At 45.5% G+C, this 19099-nt stretch overlaps 2 protein-coding genes across 2 annotated transcripts in view; one reads left to right on the top strand and one right to left on the bottom strand.

Annotated features, from left to right (window-relative positions):
- Positions 1-19099, top strand: part of plxnb2b (plexin b2b) — a 183347-nt gene that overhangs the window by 36896 nt on the left and 127352 nt on the right. The gene's annotated exons all lie outside the window — the stretch shown is intronic.
- On the bottom strand, positions 10001-11005 carry LOC139530955 (sodium/potassium/calcium exchanger 1-like). Its single transcript, XM_071327756.1, has one exon. It carries the CDS (start codon positions 11003-11005, stop codon positions 10001-10003), a length of 1005 nt encoding a protein of 334 aa, XP_071183857.1.

Here is a 19099-nt window from a genome sequence, read left to right as displayed (position 1 = left end):
CCCGTCTCAGCCCAGCCACATGACTCCCTCGTCACTGCATCAGGGCCATTGGAGTAGAAGAGGCCAGCTGCCACGTGGCTGAGTCTGGAGAGAGAGAGAGAGGCTGAGTTGAACTGAGTTGCGTTCAGGATTCAGGTGCGGTTCCTCCTTGCTGCCTGAGGGGCCCTGTCACTGTCTCCCCGACACCCTGTCCACCCCCCCTCTCTATCTCTTCCCTTCCCCTCTATCTCCATACTTCCCCCATGGCATGGCTCCTGTGACAGGCTCACCCCAGGCTCATCCTACCACAGCCCACCCAACCCCCAGCCCACCCTACAGACAGTCTCCAATGGGGATCGTAGCTCCAGCTGTTGCCCTTGCGTGTTGGCTTTAGAAGCATGGAATCCTGTAGTAAGCATTGCTTCAGGCCTCATTGTGCAAGCTACAGTAATGCTTTTCGTGGTTGTGTTAACCAGATTCCCCATCCAGTAATGCAGCAGCAGACAGCCTGCACTTTCCTTGCTTAGCACAGTGCTAACCGTCCATATCCCTTATCCAATTCCATACCAAGTTCCTATTTTGGGGGATTGGCTGGCTGATTCTCTCCCTCTCTGCTCACTGGAGAGATTGCAGAGATTTGGGGAGGCTTGACCAGATTAAATACACGGCTGCTGAAAGAATAGCTTTCTGACATCATCCCATTTGTGTTCTCATTGTTGCCTGAAATTACCGTAGTTTTTCCCCCGTCCCTTTGTTTGCTCTGCCGTTCCAGTTGGTATCTGGCCGCCGATTGATAAGCCCAGAATCCCTGACAATCCTTGGCGTGGTGAGCAAGAGCGCCGGCGATGGCGGCTGTGCATTACATTTGTGCCTTTGCGCGTTCTTGTGTGTGTGTGTGTGTGTGTGTGTGTGTGTGTGTGTGTGTGTGTGTGTCGACCGGTTTGGGAGATGAGATGGGATGCAGCTCCTGTCATTGTTTATCTACCTTGCAACTTCCAGATGGCGCTCAGCAGAAATAATCTACTTCCTGACACGCTCTCTCTCTCCCTCCCCTCGTTACCATCGCTCGCTCGCTCTCTCCCTCCCCTCGTTACCATCGCTCGCTCGCTCTCTCCCGTGGCTCTCAGGAGTATGGACTCATTTTCAGGGCCAGAACACAAGGTGAGGGACAGATTGGGATTAGGGAAGTTCCGGAGTGTGTGTGTGTGTGTGTGTGTGTGTGTGTGTGTGTGTGTGTGTGTGTGTGTGTGTGTGTGTGTGTGTGTGTGTGTGTGTGTGTGTGTGTGTGTGTGTGTGTGTGTGTGTGTGTGTGTGTGTGTGTGTGTGTGTGTGTGTGTGTGTGTGTGTGTGTGTGTGTGTGTGTGTGTGCGAGGGATGGAGGGAGGGAGTGTATTGAATGCATACCTGCCACGCTTTGTGTGAGTCTGTGTATGAATGGTTGTGTATGTGTGGACGTTTGTGTTTCTTTGCACACGTCTGTGTATACACTGAGTGCACAAAACATTAGGAACACCTGCTCTTTCCATGACAGACTGACCAGGTGAATCCAGATGAAAGCTATGGTCCCTTATTTATGTCACTTGTTAAATCCACTTCAATCAGTGTAGATGAAGGGGAGGAGACAGGTTAAAGAAGGATTTTTGAGACTTGAGACAATTGAGACATTGATTGTATGTGTGCCATTCAGAGGGTGAATGGGCAAGACAAAATATTGAAGTGCCTTTGAACAGGGTATGGTGTAGGTGCCAGGCGCACCTGTTTGTGTCAAGAACTACAACGCTGCTGGGTTTTTCACTCGCAACAGTTTCCCATGTGTATCAAGAATGGACCACCAGCCAAAGGACATCCAGCCAACTTGACAACTGTGGGAAGCATTGGAGTCAACATGGGCCAGCATCCCTGTGGAACGCTTTCAACACCTTGTAGAGTCCATGCCCCTATGAATTGAGGCTGTTCTGAGGGCAAACGGGGGTGCAAATCAATATTAGGAATGTGTTTATCATGTTTTCTACACTGTGTATACTCTCTGTGTGTATGTGTGTGACCACTATGCACTGACACATTCTCTTGGAGGTCATTGGATCACAAAATCTCGTCTTGCGCTCAAATCGAGTTGCCTGGCTCGTCCTTTGCCTGGTGTTGATGGAAGGTCAATTCCAGAGCGGGAGACAACCACACGGTGGCAGTGATCCAAACTCTTATCTGGCTCTCCCTCTGCCAGCACATCGTAAATGACCACAGGGACAAGCAGCATCCCTCGTATTGTTCTGTTGTCCCTCTCCTTCTCTCTGGCCATCCGGACTCCAGGGAAATGTGCTGAAATGAGACACTACAGTAAGTCCTCCCCTAAACAACACCTTGGTGCTTTGCTACTTTTGGGCTGTTTGCTAAAGTGCACTATGGTACAGTCCGTCAATGTTCTGGGTCAATTTAAGTACATTAAGTACATCAAGGTCATACAGTTGATCACGTTTCAGGTAAGACCCAGATGCAGACAACGTCGAAGTAACAGTTTATTAATCGAACAGGGGCAGGCAAAAGGCAGGTCAAGGGCAAGCAGAGGTCAGAAATTCAGATAGGTGGGGCAAAGGTACAGGACGGCAGGCAAGCTCAGGGTCAGGGCAGGCAGAACGGTCAACACCAGGAAAACTAGAAAACAGGAACAATCGAGAGACAGGAGCAGAGGGAAGAACGCTGGTAGGCTTGACGAAATAAAACGAACTGGCAACACCTGGAAGGGGGTGGAGACATTCACAAAGACAGGTGAAACAGATCAGGGTGTGACAAATTGACCCGGAACATAAGGGAAGGGTTAAATGAATACTACTATTGGAACAATGTACGCTGAGAGTCGGGAAGCAAGTTCAGGAAGTGAATACATTTAATAAATAAACGAAATTGAACAAAACAAGAAACACGAACAACGCACCGACATGAAACAGATACCGAAACAATAACTCCTGGGGAAGGAACCAAAGGGAGTGACATATATAGGGCAGGTAATCAAGGAGTTGATGGAGTCCAGGTGAGTGTCACTAAGCGCTGGTGTGCGTGACGATGGTGACAGGCGTGCGTAATAATCAGCAGTCTGGTGACCTAGAGGCCAGAGAGGGAGTATATGTGACAATTATGTTAATTAGGTTCATCACCATGTGTTCTGTATCATTTTCTCTGCTTTTTAGTGGTACAGTATTATAGTATTGAACATAGCCAGTGGTGTAACACACAGTGGGCCTGGTTTCAAATCAAATGTATTTATATAGCCCTTCTTACATCAGCCTGGTTTAAGCAGCTCTTTTGTGTTTGTGGACTTGGCTGGCGGCTGATGATGTCTGATGGACTTTGTCTGAGGAGGTTATATTGTTCCTCAGTGAGGACTGGGATAATTGAGTCCTAATGGGGGCTGTTAGCCTGTTACTGTAGAAGTCGAGTGGTAAAAGCCGCCAGTCTCTGGGCTCAGCCACAGCAACCGCTAGCTTCCTGTATGGTTGATTATCCTGTCTGTTTAATGTACCCGGCTACCCACCGATGTCGATGCGGCTACCCGCCACCGTGCAAATGGAGGTGGTTAGAACATCAGGAGGGACCTGCTGCTGGGCTGTCTAATAACAACCCTCTCCAGCAGACAGACGGACGGACGAGAAGAAACACACGCACGCACACACTCCAGCAGACAGACAGACACACAAAGCACATTCTCGAGAGACAATTCAGTTAGGAGAGAGTAGCATGGCCAATTATATCAGCTTTTATCCAATATAGATCCTCTCCCCACTGGTTGAATAGACAGATAGATCGAGTATGGTTGGAATTATCTGTCCTATTCTAGCCTCCAAGAGAAGTATAGAGTACAGTGCCCTCTGTAATTATTGGGACAGGAAAGCATATTTTCTTCTTTTGGCTCTGTACTTCAAAAGTTTGGATTTGAAATCAAACAATGACTATTGCTGTTTGTTTTGGTTGTGTTTCAGATGATTTTGTAGCCAGTAGAAATGAATGGTAAATAATGTAGCGTTATTCTTGTAAATAAGAATAAAAAGTGTAAAACACTTCTACATTAATGTGGATGCTACTGTACCATGATTATGGATAATCCTGAATGAATCGGGAATAATGATGAGTGAGAAAGTTAGACGCACAAATATCATTACCCCTAGACATGCTAACCTCCCCTGTTATTGTAATGGTGAGAGGATAGCATGTCTTGGATGTATGATATAAAATGCTAACCTCCCCTGTTATTGTAATGGTGAGAGGATAGCATGTCTTGGATGTATGATATAAAATGCTAACCTCCCCTGTTATTGTAATGGTGAGAGGATAGCATGTCTTGGGGGTATGATATTTGTCCGTCTAACTTTATCTCTATTCATGATTCTGCTAGGTAAAGCCCCACCTTATCTCAGCTCACTGGTCACCATAGCAGCACCCACTCGTAGCAAGCGCTCCAGCAGGTATATCTCACTGGTCACCCCCAAAGCCAATTCCTCCTTTGGTCGTCTTTCCTTCCAGTTCTCTGCTGCCAATGACTGGAACGAACTGCAAAAATCTCTGAAGCTGGAAACACTCATCTCCCTCACTAGCTTTAAGCACCAGCTGTCAGAGCAGCTCACAGATCACTGCACCTGTACATAGCCCATCTGTAAACAGCCCATCTATCTACCTACCTCATCCCCATACTGTATTTATTTATTTATCTTGCTCCTTTGCACCCCAGTATCTCTACTTGCACATTCATCTTCTGCACATCTACCATTCCAGTGTTTTAATTGCTATATTGTAATTACTTCGCCACCATGGCCTATTTATTGGCTTAACTCCCTTATCTTACCTCATTTGCACTCACTGTACATAGACTTTTTGTGTTGTTTTGTTCTACTGTATTATTGACTGTTTTGTTTATTCCATGTGTAACTCTGTGTTGTATGTGTTGAATTGCTATGCTTTATCTTGGCCAGGTCGCAGTTGCAAATGAGAACTTGTTCTCAACTAGCCTACCTGGTTAAATAAAGGTTAAATATTTTTTATTATTGAGTTGAGTTTGAGTTGAGTTGAGTTTATTTTTATTTTTACAGGGACAGTGCACATTAATCAACGTTTCAGTAAAAGTGCCGGTTTTAGCCAGCCGGCTAATTTTCAACCGCAGTCCCTGGGCAGGTTATTAAAAACAATTACAATATAGACAATAGCAACATAGAACAAGCAAGACATAGCAACATAGGACAAGCAAGACATAGCATACAGACAGAGCAACATAGGACAAGCAAGACGTAGCATACAGACAGAGCAACATAGAACAAAAAGCAGCAAGACACAATTCATAAAAGCAACAAAGTGTTTCCACACCTTACAAGTTACAGACAATTGAATATTTTTTATTCACTCTTCATTTAGAATTATCCGTAGTCATGGTAGCATCCACATTCGCGTAGAAGTGTTCAGAAACATATTCTATTCTTATTTACAATAAAATTGACTCCAAAATGACACAGTACATTATTTACCTTTCAATTATATTGGCCACAAAGTAATCTGAAACACAACCAAAACAAACAGCAAAATACTGGACAATAATCACGTTTGATGTAGTCATTCATTGGGTGCTATGAATATGGGACCAAATACTAAACGTTTTATTACTTTAAAACACATATTTAAGTGAGTTTATCATAATACTTTTGCTCCCCTGAAATGGGGGGAACATGTACAAAAACTGCTGTCATTTGTAAATGGTTCACCCGATATGGATGGGAAAACCTTCAAATGAAAGCTGTACTTTAACCTCATAGTCAATGTTTGATTTGAAATCCAAACTTTTGGAGTATAGACACAAAATAAGAAAAAATGCTTCTCTGTCCCAATATTTACAGACTGCACTGTAGAAGTGGTTTCAGTGACTGGGAGTTTGAAAAGACAAGGCCCGTTTCTGTTCTGTTTTTCCAGGTAGTTTCCCATGATGTGTGTTCCTGACTTCCCGGGCCAAGTCTGTCACTTCTGGTTCCTGTCTGTGTGTGTGCATGTGTGCTCACATTTACGTCTGTATGTGTGCGTGTGAGTGGAGTTGTAGAAAGGGACATTCCCGTGTGGGCTGGATGTGAGGCTCTCATCCTAACCCACTGTAATTAATCACCAGGGCCCAGTTTCTCAAAAGTAATCTATCTGGATTTTGGCATTCGGATATGATGAATCAAATCAAATGTTCTTTGTAACGTGCTTGGTAAACAACAGGTGTAGACAAACAGTGAAATGCTTAGATACAGGCCCTTCCCAACAATGCAGAGAGAAAACAATAGAGATAATAGAAAAATAAGAAGGCAAGGAATAAATAATCAGTGAGTAACGATAACTTGGCTTTATACACGGGGTACCAGTACCGGGTTGATGTGCGGGGGCACGAGGTAATCGAGGTAGATATGTACATATAGGTAGATGACCGCCTGGCCAAACCTATGCAGGCACTGCAAAACCTCCACCCACACTGCTGCACGCCATCCTACAGCCTACATATGGGCGGCAGGTAGCCTAGCAGTAAGTGTTGGGCCAGTAACCGACAGAGCGCTAGTTTGAATCTCCGAGCCAACAAGGTGAATAAATCTGTCAATGTGCCCTTGAGCAAAGCACTTAACCCTAATTGCTCCAGGGTTGTTGTTGACCCCATTCTTGGGACATGCAAAAAACACATTTCCAATTCCCAGTGTGTATTAATACACAAGTGTGCATGTGTGAAATAGGACAAAAATAAATAAATAAAGATAAGCACCCACCAAATTCTTATTATGATGACATCTGTCTCTGGTAATTTATTCAGAGAGGAAAGATTTGATTTATTAGGATCCCCATTAGCCGACGCCGATGGACACAGATAGTCTTACTGGTGTCTGACACATAACCAAAAATACATTACAGACAAAAGACTGACATGTAGTGTGTGTGTGTGTATCTATCAGTTACACATACACGTCAGTACATACACACAACAAGTAGGTCACATGGGGAGAGGCGTTGTGCCGTGAGGTGTTGCTTTATTTGTTTTTTGTAACCAGGTTTGATGTTCACATGCGCTATATAAGATGGAAGGGAGTTCCATGCACTCATGGCTCTGTATAATACTGTACGTTTCCTTGAATTTGTTCTGGACTTGGGGACTGTGAAAGACCCCTGGTGGCATGTCTGGTGTCAGTGATGTGTGTAAGTTGACTATGCAAACAATATGGAATTTCCAACACATTCATGTTTCTTATTAATGTCTTTCCTCAACTATTAGCCAAGAGAGACTGGCATGCATAGTATTAATATTAGCCCTCTGATTACAATGAAGAACAAGACGTGCAATTCTGTTCTGGACCAGCTGCAGCTTAACTAGGTCTTTCTTGCAGCACTTGACCATATGACTGGATAATAATCAAAATAAGATAAAGCTAGACCCTGCAGGACTTGCTTTGTGGAGTGTGGTGTCAAAAAAGCAGAGCATCTATTATGGATAGACCTCTCTCCATCTTTACAACCATTGAATCTATATGTTTTGACCATGACAGTTTACAATCTAAGGTAAGGGCAAGTCATTTAGTCTCCTCAACTTGTTCAACAGACACACCATTCATTACCAGATTCAGCTGAGGTCTAGAACTTAGGGAATGATTCGTACCAAATAGAATGATCTTCGTTTTGGAGATGTTCAGGACCAGTTTATTAGTGGACACCCACTGCAAAACCAAACAGACTGCAACTCTTGGTTAAGGGTTTAAGTGACTTCATTAGCTGTGGTTACTGATGCGTGTATATGGTTGAATCATCAGCATACATGGATACAGGCTTTGTTTAATGCCAGAGGCAGGTCATTGATAAACTTAGAAAGGAATAGAGAGCTGCCCTGCGGTGCACCACATTTGACATGTTTTACATTAGAGGAGATTTCATTAAAGAAAACCATCTGAGTTATATTAGATAGCTCTGAATCCACAATATGGCAGAGGTTGAAAAGCCATAACATGTACGTTTTCTCAACAACAGGTTATGGTCAGTAATATCAAAGGCTGCACTGAAATCTAGCAGTACAGCTCCCACAGTCCTCATATTATCAATTTCTTTCAACCAATCATCAGTCATTTGTGTCAGTGCAGTACATGTTGAGTGCCCTTCTCTATAAGCATGCTGAAAGTCTGTTGTTAATTTGTTTACAGAGAAGTAGCATTGTAGTTGGTCAAACACTATTTTTTCCAACAGTTTTCTAACAGCTGGCAGCAAGCTGATAGGTCTGCTGTTAGAAGCAGTAAAGGCTGCTTTACCACTGTTTGGTAGCGGAATGACTTTGGCTTCCCTCCAGGCCTGAGGACAAAGACTTTCCTCTAGGCTCAGATTAAAGATATGACAGATAGGAGTGGATATAGAGTCTGCTACCATCCTCATTAGCTTTCGATCTAAGTTGTCACTGCCAGGAGGTTTGTCATTAATGATCGATAACAATCATTTGTCCACCTCTCCCACACTAACAAAACTTTATAAAATTTAAACTTGCAATGCTTTTCTTTCATTATTAGTTTTTTTTATACATGAGTACGATGGCTCACTGTTCGTTGTTGGCATTTACTGCCTAAGTTTGCGCACTTTGCCGATGAAGTAATCATTGAAATGATTGGCAACATCAAGTAATTTTGTGATGAATAAACCATCTGATTCGATAAAAGGTGGAGTTGAATTAGTCTTTCTGCCCATAATTTCATTTAAAGTACTCCCCCATAAAATCACCATTCTTTATATCATTGATCTTGGCATTCATAATACAGTTTCTTGTTCTTTTTGTTGAGTTTAGTCACATCATTTCTGAATTTGCAGGAAGTCAGCCAGTCCGACGTGCAGACAGACTTATTAGCCACTCCTTTTGCCCCATCTCTTTCAACCATACAGTTTTTCAATTCCTCATCAAACCATGGAGCCTCAACAGTTCTCACAGTCAGTTTCTTAACAGGTGCATGTTTACCAATAATTGGAAGGAGCAATTTCATAAATTCATCAAGTGCAGCGTCTGGAAATCCTGGAGTTAGGCTGAAAAAACGGAACTAAGCTGATAAACAGACAACGTAATACAGTAATGTTACTGCTGTCTCATGCGTACTTACATGCATAAACACACTCACTCTAATCAGTAGCGTAGGCAGGCAGGCAGGCACGCACACACACACAAACACACAACACACACACACATACACTCTGACCAGTAGCGCGCACACACGTCCAATCACACAGTCCTTTTGTGAGTCATCCTTGCTATACCTTGTGGTCTGGCCTGTACCGAGAACACTACAACTTTTCAACATTGAGCCAGCCAGCTCGTAGGCCTCTTCTCTCCGTCTATCCACTCCACTTCCCCTGCACTCAGAGACGGAACCCCTGTGGTGGCCGTGTGCAGCCCTGTCTGACGACTCACTCTATTATCACCGCCTCAAAGACTGGTGCGACCCTGAATACATTCCCCCCTCCAGACGACTTCATAAAGGATCTGCCTGGGCCTGGGTTCCCAGTAGGGACCTCATCAGTGGCACATTGTAGAGCAGAGGAGTTCCTCTCTTCTGGACCGTGGCCTGTGTAAAGTGGTGTGGAGGGAGTATAACAACCCACCACAGGGAGGGAGAGAAAGTGAGTGGGGAGGTTGGAAACACGATGGGCGCCGTGCACTAGGGCTCTGTTGAGGGCTCCGGTGAATGTCTAGTTCCCCATAGGAAGTGAACAGTGGATGATGCAATTGAGGGCCAATGCCTGTCAATCACTGGGTTGTCATGGCATCTGTATTTAGAACAAGCTCCTTGTGTGAGAGGCTTTGTTGACATGCCCTGATTCTGACCACCTCAGCTACGGTCACCTGAACACCAATGAATGAAACTTAAATGATAGATATTTATAAATATATTTTTTTTTTCAACAAACTTCTTACAGCCTATCACACCCTCCCCCTTTCTCCATGTCTGGTTGTCAACAGGCAAGCCTAGTAATGGTCTCACCATGGACCATTTCCCCAGCATCTGTCTCAACTCACACATCTACTCATCTGAAACCGTCGCACGTCCTCTACCTCCTCCTCTACCTCATCTTCCCCTCTCCTAGCAGTCATACAGACACCTTCGTACACGTCCTCTACCTCCTCTACCTCATCTTCCCCTCTCCTAGCCGTCATACAGACACCTTCGTACACGTCCTCTACCTCCTCCTCTACCTCATCTTCCCCTCTCCTAGCAGTCATACAGACACCTTCGTACACGCCCTCTACCTCCTCCTCTACCTCATCTTCCCCTCTCCTAGCAGTCATACAGACACCTTCGTACACGTCCTCTACCTCCTCCTCTACCTCATCTTCCCCTCTCCTAGCCGTCATACAGACACCTTCGTACACGTCCTCTACCTCCTCCTCTACCTCATCTTCCCCTCTCCTAGCAGTCATACAGACACCTTCGTACACGTCCTCTACCTCCTCCTCTACCTCATCTTCCCCTCTCCTAGCCGTCATACAGACACCTTCGTACACGTCCTCTACCTCCTCCTCTATCTCATCTTCCCCTCTCCTAGCAGTCATACAGACACCTTCGTACACGTCCTCTACCTCCTCCTCTACCTCATCTTCCCCTCTCCTAGCAGTCATACAGACACCTTCGTACACGTCCTCTACCTCCTCCTCTACCTCATCTTCCCCTCTCCTAGCAGTCATACAGACACCTTCGTACACGTCCTCTACCTCCTCCTCTACCTCATCTTCCCCTCTCCTAGCAGTCATACAGACACTTTCGTACACGTCCTCTACCTCCTCCTCTACCTCATCTTCCCCTCTCCTAGCAGTCATACAGACACCTTCGTACACGTCCTCTACCTCCTCCTCTACCTCATCTTCCCCTCTCCTAGCAGTCATACAGACACCTTCGTACACGTCCTCTACCTCCTCCTCTACCTCATCTTCCCCTCTCCTAGCAGTCATACAGACACCTTCGTACACGTCCTCTACCTCCTCCTCTACCTCATCTTCCCCTCTCCTAGCAGTCATACAGACACCTTCGTACACGTCCTCTACCTCCTCCTCTCTTCCTGCTCTTCCTCCTCTCCTAGCCGTCACGGCCACTGAACGATTCCCTCTCACTGGGAGGCTCCTCTCTCTCTCTCTCTCTTTCTCTCTCTATCTCTGTCAAACAAGGCTCCTATTTAAGCTCATTAAATGTTTCCAAGAGAATAGGAAATCAATGGTGCATACCGGTGTGAGAACTTTTCTCTTAATTTAATTTCCCCCTTTATCTGTTTGCACATCTCTCTCATCGCTCTTTCTAATTTCTCTCCCTCCCTCTCGCTTTCTCTCTCTCTCCTTTCTCTCTCATCTCTCTCCCTCTATCTCTCTCTGCGATGTGACTCACGGTGGGGGGGAATAGAAGGAGAGGTGGAGACGGTTGCCTTCCGAAGCGATCTCAATCTCCTGTGTGACAGGCACCATAGAGTGAAGCTGTCCAGCGTCTTACGGAAGACTTCTGGATTGTTTCGCAGCCTCCACGCGATCACAACTGACTTCAAATTTGCTCTGACCTCATCTGCGATGTTCGATCTATGTTTTCGGGAATCTATTGCTGTGAGAATGAGTTTGGATTTAGGCAATGTTTTGAAGGAAAGTGAGGGAGCCAATGCATGGTCATGTTTTTGGAAGAGGTATAGGCTTTTAGTTTCAGAAAATACTCCCACACCCTACTTGCTTTCTCTGCCTGCTTCTCTCTCTCTCTCTCTCTCTCTCTCTCTCTCTCTCTCTCTCTCTCTCTCTCTCTCTCTCTCTCTCTCTCTCTCTCTCTCTCTCTCTCTCTCTCTCTCTCTCTCTCTCTCTCTCTCTCTCTCTCTCTCTCTCTCTCTCTCTCTCTCTCTCTCTCTCACACTCTCTCTAGGCTGAGTAAGGTAGAGAGAGAGAGAGAATCTCCCGCTCTATCTTCCTGGCATTTGACCTCTATTGTAAGGGGTTGAGTTTGATGAATTCTCCAGTGCTGTGGATGTGTCTGTCTGGCTGTGGTAGGGGTGTTTCAAACTGGGCCTCGGGGCCAGGCCCACACCTTCTCCTGTAATTGCTCTTTTGGGGCCTGCTCTCTGGCTCCCTCTTTCTCTCTCACTCTCACACAGACACACACACACACACACCCTCTATCTTCCTCCATCTCTCTCTTTCTCCCTCTCACCGACCCCCTGCCTCTTTTTCTCCCTCCCTCCCTGTTTGGCTCATTATGGCTTATCCCCACCTGCCCAGTCTGTGACTCCTACTCCACACACACACACACACACACACACACACACACACACACACACACACACACACACACACACACACACACACACACACACACACACACTCAGCAGTTTTAGGAACTGGCTGTCGCTTCGCTGTGTGCTATCTGCTATAAAACAGCTTTGCTAATGCTGTTTGGGGAAGGACTGGAAACAATGGAGCCCTGTTTTTTCCCTCCAACATGAGCAAACAAGAGCAGTCAAGAGCAGTGCTGTTCAGCCCCAACCCCAACACCAGCCCCATCCGTATACCCCCAGCCCAATATTCCCCAGCCGCATCCCCAGCCTCTGCCCCAGCCTCTGGGTATAGTGAGGAATAATGGATGTAGTGGGTTGCAGCTGCTCGGCTGAGGCAGGCAGGGCCTTATCAGAGGAGTTATCTAAGGGCCTGAGTGGCCTGTGATGAATGGCTCTGAGCTCTATGTCTCACAGATCAATAAGCCACTAGCACCCGTATGAGCTAGATGGAGGCCGCTCTCGCCTCCCCGCCCCACCCTCCTCGTCCCCTCCCCTGCCGCCTCGTCTCCCAGCATCCCCCGTCGCCTTACCCTCTCATAATCTCCACTATGTTTGTGAACTTTCCCTCCATCCGTGGCTCAAATGGACCATTGATCTTTTACCCTTGGCTTGTTTTAAATAAAAGCGGTATCTCTTCTCCATCCAAGCATGCCTGGGATCTGACAGCAGTGATTGCTACGATCACGGGCGGCGCACAAACACTACTTTAGACTGATCGAAGTGTAATCTGAGAGGAGAGGAGAGAAACCGCTACCTTACTCCACCGGGGAGAGGGAGAATGCTACTGATGTTACTACCAAGTCTGACGTAAGTCGGTCTCGTGTCGATGCACACTACACAACACTCACTACAAACACATACAACCCCCTCCCACACACACACACACACACACAGACATCCCAACTCTCCCCAGACCACCAAAGTAACACAGTACATTGTGTCGGCTGTACACCGGGTGTGTGCTGTGTAGTCTGCGGTGTTGGTCTGCTCTACACCACAGACCTCTGCTGTGCGGACTGGGATGGAGGGATTTAGAAATCTCTCTTCCACAGAGAGACCCAAACCAGTCAGACCCGGCAAGCTCTGAACCTCACCTCCCTCTCCCCTGACTCCCCCTGTCTCTTGTCAGAGGGCGGGGGGGGGGGGGGGGGGTCAGAGAGAGCTGTCTCTTTGTCTGTTCGTTGTTGTTGCTGATGTTTGCTGGAGGGAACCGGCATGTAAGTCTCTGCTGTCACTTGTAGGGGTGGAAACGGGGGTGGCCCCTCCCCCTGTGGTTGCTCAAGCACCCTTCTCAACGGTGGTGGCCCCTCCCACATGACTCCAGCAGAGAGCAGCCAATTTATGCCATAAGGAATATGCCGCCAAGTTGTTGATGATCAGCCCCCTCCCTCTGTATGACACTTGGGAGAGGAGCCACCTCCACTTCGTCAGCCTCGAGATAGAGAGAGAGAGAGACTCTGCCCCTTCCCCTGCTGGGAGTCTAACCCCACTGGGGATGGGAGAGACAGGGTGAGGCTTGTGTGTGTGTGTGTTTTGCCCCTGTGTGAGGGTCTGGTATGGCCTATGTGTGTTGACAGTGAGCTCTCCCTCCTGGCCGCCCTGCGCTGAGCCAGGGTGCCTTAATGAAGCTGGGGGTCAACGGCAGTGTGCGGCTAATTGGCCAAGTTTGCCCGAGGCTCTGGCTGCCTGTGATTGAAGCGTCCAGCAAGGGCCCACTTTGCTGCTGCGCCCTGGTTCCGCTCCAGCAGAGAATAGCCAAGACACTCACAACACCTCTACTCTTTAGTGAGCTCAGCTCAGAGACTTAGAAGCCCACCCTACACTCTCATCTCTCTCTCTCTCTCTCTCTCTCTCTCTCTCTCATCTCTCATCTCTCATCTCTCTCTCTCTCTCTCTCTCTCTCTCTCTCTCTCTCTCTCTCATCTCTCATCTCTCTCTCTCTCTCTCTCTCTCTCTCTCTCTCTCTCATCTCTCTCTCTCTCTCTCTCTCTCTCTCTCTCTCTCTCTCTCTCTCTCTCTCTCTCTCTCTCTCTCTCTCTCTCTCATTACCTCTTACTTTCACAACATTTCTCACTAGCTATGTCTTACTTGCTTTCTCTTATATACACATCTACATTTGCGTTTTAATTTCTCTCGCACACTCTCCTTCATGTTCATGCTAACACTTTCCCTTTTGTTCTCTTTCACTTATTATTTTGTCCTCTCCTTTTCCCTCTCATTCCTAAGACTTTCTCACATTCTCGCTCACTCTCTTGCTCTGACCACCCATCACTCTCTCTCTCTCTTCCCCCTCACTTGCCACGGTGCGATTTGGGCAATTTCCATGTTCCCGTTGGACAGTGTCCAGGAAAAACCAGCTTCATTTCTCCCACGACCGTCTGACAGCTAGCTACTGGGCTGAGTTCTACCCCCATACTGTACTGTGTTGAGATGGAGGGAGGGAGGGAGACGGGAGGGGGATACAGAGAAGATGGAGGGGGGGTGCCATAATTAGCTGAGCCTCCTCTCTCTCCTCATTAAGGCAGTTCTGGCTTTCATTGTTTGGCTATCAACCAGAGGCTTAGAGCTGAGAATGCAGTCTCAGGGGAAAGAATAGAAATAGGTCACAACACACTGTACCCTAGCAGGAATAGATGGCCTGTCTTAGGCTGTGGTACCTGTTGGATACACACACACACCCACTGGCTGAGAATGTGAAGCTAGCTTAGCCCACACTACACACCAATGAGCGGCCATTCTCAAATAGGACACAATAGGAACTGTGAAAAGGACAGTGCGATAAAATACATTGTTGTCTGGCGAAAGGAACAATGGTCCAATTAGGCTATCTGACAATACTTGGCCAGTACTCAGAAAGACCTGATACAACTTGTCTAAACTTTCATCTCCTCAAGCCATAAAATTGCTGTAAAACTCCTCCCTTTTATGGACGGCTTTAAAACAGTTCATCTTGAAAAGATTACATTCCCATTATCCTTTGCTAGTATTGTTTTGTGCAATACGCTAAGAATATTGTCTCTTGTCATGTAACCTGACAGTGAATAATCACCACAGCTCCCATAATTAATGTTGCTGAAAGACAGATAAATGTTATCATGATCGTCAGACAGCTGTGTTTGATTGGAGCCCACTACCCGTCGCCACCACTGTAAACTTTTCTGGGGTCCACTGTGAAATCTTCTAAGCCACGGAACCATAAACCCTCTGCGTCTCAGTCTAGCTGGGAGTCAGGACTGACTGGGGTCCATCTGTGCTGGGCTTAGGGATCAGACGGCAGCCCTTCCTCACTACATTGACTGCTCCATAATCTGCTGTTTATTTAGGTGAGATTAGTGTTGAGTATTTTTCCGGTATTTTACAAATGTTCCATCCAGAGAATAAATCGACTTTCTCCCTCATAACCCGGCATTTCCGGCCAAAACCAGAAGTGTCATTCAAAAGTATTATAAAGCATATAAATGGGCCTATATCTGAATTAGATTAGAGATTTGATCGAAAATTCAAGCCTGATGCTACCTGAGCCTACATTAAAGACATTTAATGAGCCCTACATTAAAGGCATTTTATGAGCCCTACATTAAATACATTTTATGAGCCCTACATTAAGGACATTTAATGAGCCCTACATTAAAGACATTTAATGAGCCCTACATTAAAGGCATTTTATGAGCCCTACATTAAATACATTTTATGAGCCCTACATTAAGGACATTTAATGAGCCCTACATTAAATACATTTTATGAGCCCTACATTAAATACATTTTATGAGCCCTACATTAAAGGCATTTAGTGAGCCCTACATTAAAGGCATTTTATGAGCCCTACATTAAATACATTTTATGAGCCCTACATTAAAGGCATTTAGTGAGCCCTACATTAAATACATTTTATGAGCCCTACATTAAAGGCATTTAGTGAGCCCTACATTAAAGGCATTTTATGAGCCCTACATTAAAGACATTTAGTGAGCCCAAGCTCTAAAAAGTCCAAATGATTGTGCCGTTATCCAAAAACATATATGACATAGGTTACTCACGACAGAAAAACATAGAAGCTCATAGATGTAAATAGCTATATGCTCTCTTGGGTAAATACATGAAACTAGCTCCAGCAGGCTAATCTTTTTTTAATGTGAACTGTATTACTGTACTGTATTGTAATATATGGACTGGAATTATGCATCGTTCAAACCATGATGAAGAGAACATGCGATTCTGGTGGAGCACATGCTGCCTACGAAGTTACAAGTATCGGCTAGCGAATTAGATTTTACTTTTGAAATACCATAAGGGCTATTTGTAGAATTAGTTGGCTGATGCATATACAGTATATACACCTTTCATAATATTTCCCCTAATGTTATTAGCTTACCTCCTCTTTCTCTCTCTATTGTTGCTTCATTCCTTCCTCGCTTTCAACAGTTAAATGAAATATGTTTTGTTGTCCTTATCTCCGTCATTCTAATAACCGCCCTGAATAATACAGGACTAGAATTAGATGCAGAAGGCTTTCACTTCTCTTCACGAAGATTGAATGGTTATGGGTCTCAATACATAACTGCTATAGCCTACCGCCATGCTGTGTTCGCTCTTCTTTCAAACTACCAGTGAGTTCTATTGGCTGCTGTATTTAACATTCAGCAAACAAGAGCTTGCGTTCCCTCTTCGAATAGTCTATTAGTATAAGAAATGCTAAAATGAATGATGTCCAGCAAGCTATTCTAGTGTAGCTTTTCCTGCATGGGACTCCAAGGTGTAAGGAGTGTTTTTTAAGGAGAGGCCAGCGGAGCACAGGTGCGTGCGTATTGCGCAAGAGACCGAGGCTATAAGTTAGAAGCTTAGTAACCCATCATTAATTAGCTGAAGAAAAGACTAATACTGCATTGAATTTATTACCTGAAAGAGGTAGGCTAGGACATCTACAGTGCATTCGGAAAGTATTCAGACCCCTTCACTTTTTCCATATTTTGTTACGTTACAACCTGGATTAAAAAAAAAAATCCCTTCATCAATCTACACACAATACCCCATAATGACAAATCAAAAACTGAAATATCACATTTACATAAGTATTCAGACCCTTTACTCAGTACTTTGTTGAAGCACCTTTGGCAGCGATTACAGCCTCAAGTCTTCTTGGTTATGACGCTACAAGCTTGGCACACCTGTATTTGGGGAGTTTCTCCCATTCTTCTCTGAAGATCCCCTCAAGCTCTGTCAGGTTGGATGGGGAGCGTCGCTGCACAGCTATTTTCAGGTCTCTCCAGAGACGTTTGATCGGGTTCAAGTCCGGGCTCTGGCTGGGTCACTCAAGGACATTCAGAGACTTGTCCCGAAGCCACTCCTGCATTGTCGTGTCTATGTGCTTAGGGTTGTTGTCCTGTTGGAAGCTGAACCTTCGCCCCAGTCTAATGTCCTGAGCTTCTCTGGAGCAGGTTTTCATCAAGGATCTCTGTACTTTGCTCCATTTATCTTTCCCTCGATCCTGACTAGTCTCCCAGTCCCTGCCGCTGAAAAACATCCCCACAGCATGATACTGCCACTACCACGCTTCACCCTAGGGATAGTGTCAGGTTTCCTCCAGATGTGACGCTTGGCAATCAGGCCAATTCTTGTTTCTCATGGTCTGAGTGTCCTTTAGGTGCCTTTTGGCAAACTCTAAGCGGGCTGTCATGTGCCTTTTACTGAGGGGTGGCTTCCATCTGGACACTCTACCATAAAGGCCTGATTGGTGGAGTGCTGCAGAGATGGTTGTCCTTGTGGCAGGTTCTCCCATCTCCACAGGGGAACTCTGGAACTCTGTCAGCGTGACCATCGGGTTCTTGGTCACGTCCCGGCCCTGATGCCTGCAGGTGTTAAATCCAGACAAAATATGGTTCAGCTGAAATGTCAGTTCCATGGTTCTGCGGGCTGCGTTGTAATATTGGGGGTGAAACTGGGCGGGAGGCGAGTGCTGCTCCCACTCTGGGTGCTTAGGCTACATTTGAGACCAAAAAAAACATACCACATAAAACATTCACATTTCTGTTTCTGTTCTGTTGCTCTCTCTTGTTCCGATCTCCTGCAGCTTGCTCCCCCGTATGATCATGTAAATAGCATGCTAATGACGTGGTCTGGGGTATCCACATGGGTTAGGAAGTGTCAATCATCTTCCCCCTGGGTTTGCCTTGGCTGTGCCTCAGAGCAAGAAGTGCTTGGGGATGAATAAATTAGAGTGCACAGGAGCGAACAAAAGATCTCAATTTCTCTTCTCTTTTGTTGTTGGGCCTGGTGAATCGGAGGCGTGGTACCCCCTTGAGATAAAGAGCATAACCTCACCCTTATCTGGTGTGTCCACAACACATGGAGAGCTTTTTGTATCAATTAGCTTGACATTATGATGTGTTTTACCCATTTTCAGTGACTTGTGACTTTGCGTTACAGGTTGTCACTCTAATTTCCTTGTGAAAATGACTCATTTTTGACCTACACTCAGAATGTGTTAATTTTGAGAATACAGGCAAAGTAGACCTTCTTTTAAGTTTCACATATACTTTAAAAATCTATTTAACACTTTGCACTTGTGGGAATTGCCCTATATGGATTGGGCTAAATTGAAATGTTTCTTTCAGAAGAAATATTAAAAAGTATACAATTCAGACAACAGTTCACCTGACAAGACTGAATCCAAACATTACACTGTTGCTTTTATGTGCATTTTTACATTTACTGTACTTTTCACTGCATTTGTTGATTCTGAAATCAAACAAATCCTCTGGATACATTCAGTAACATGATGAGAATATTCCTGGAAAATGTGGGGTAGTTGCAA

Source organism: Salvelinus alpinus, chromosome 9 (genome assembly GCF_045679555.1).
Source record: "Salvelinus alpinus chromosome 9, SLU_Salpinus.1, whole genome shotgun sequence".
Classification (NCBI taxonomy): domain Eukaryota; kingdom Metazoa; phylum Chordata; class Actinopteri; order Salmoniformes; family Salmonidae; genus Salvelinus; species Salvelinus alpinus.
The sequence above is the reverse complement of the archived record's forward strand: the minus strand, read 5'-3'. Positions and strand labels throughout refer to the sequence as shown.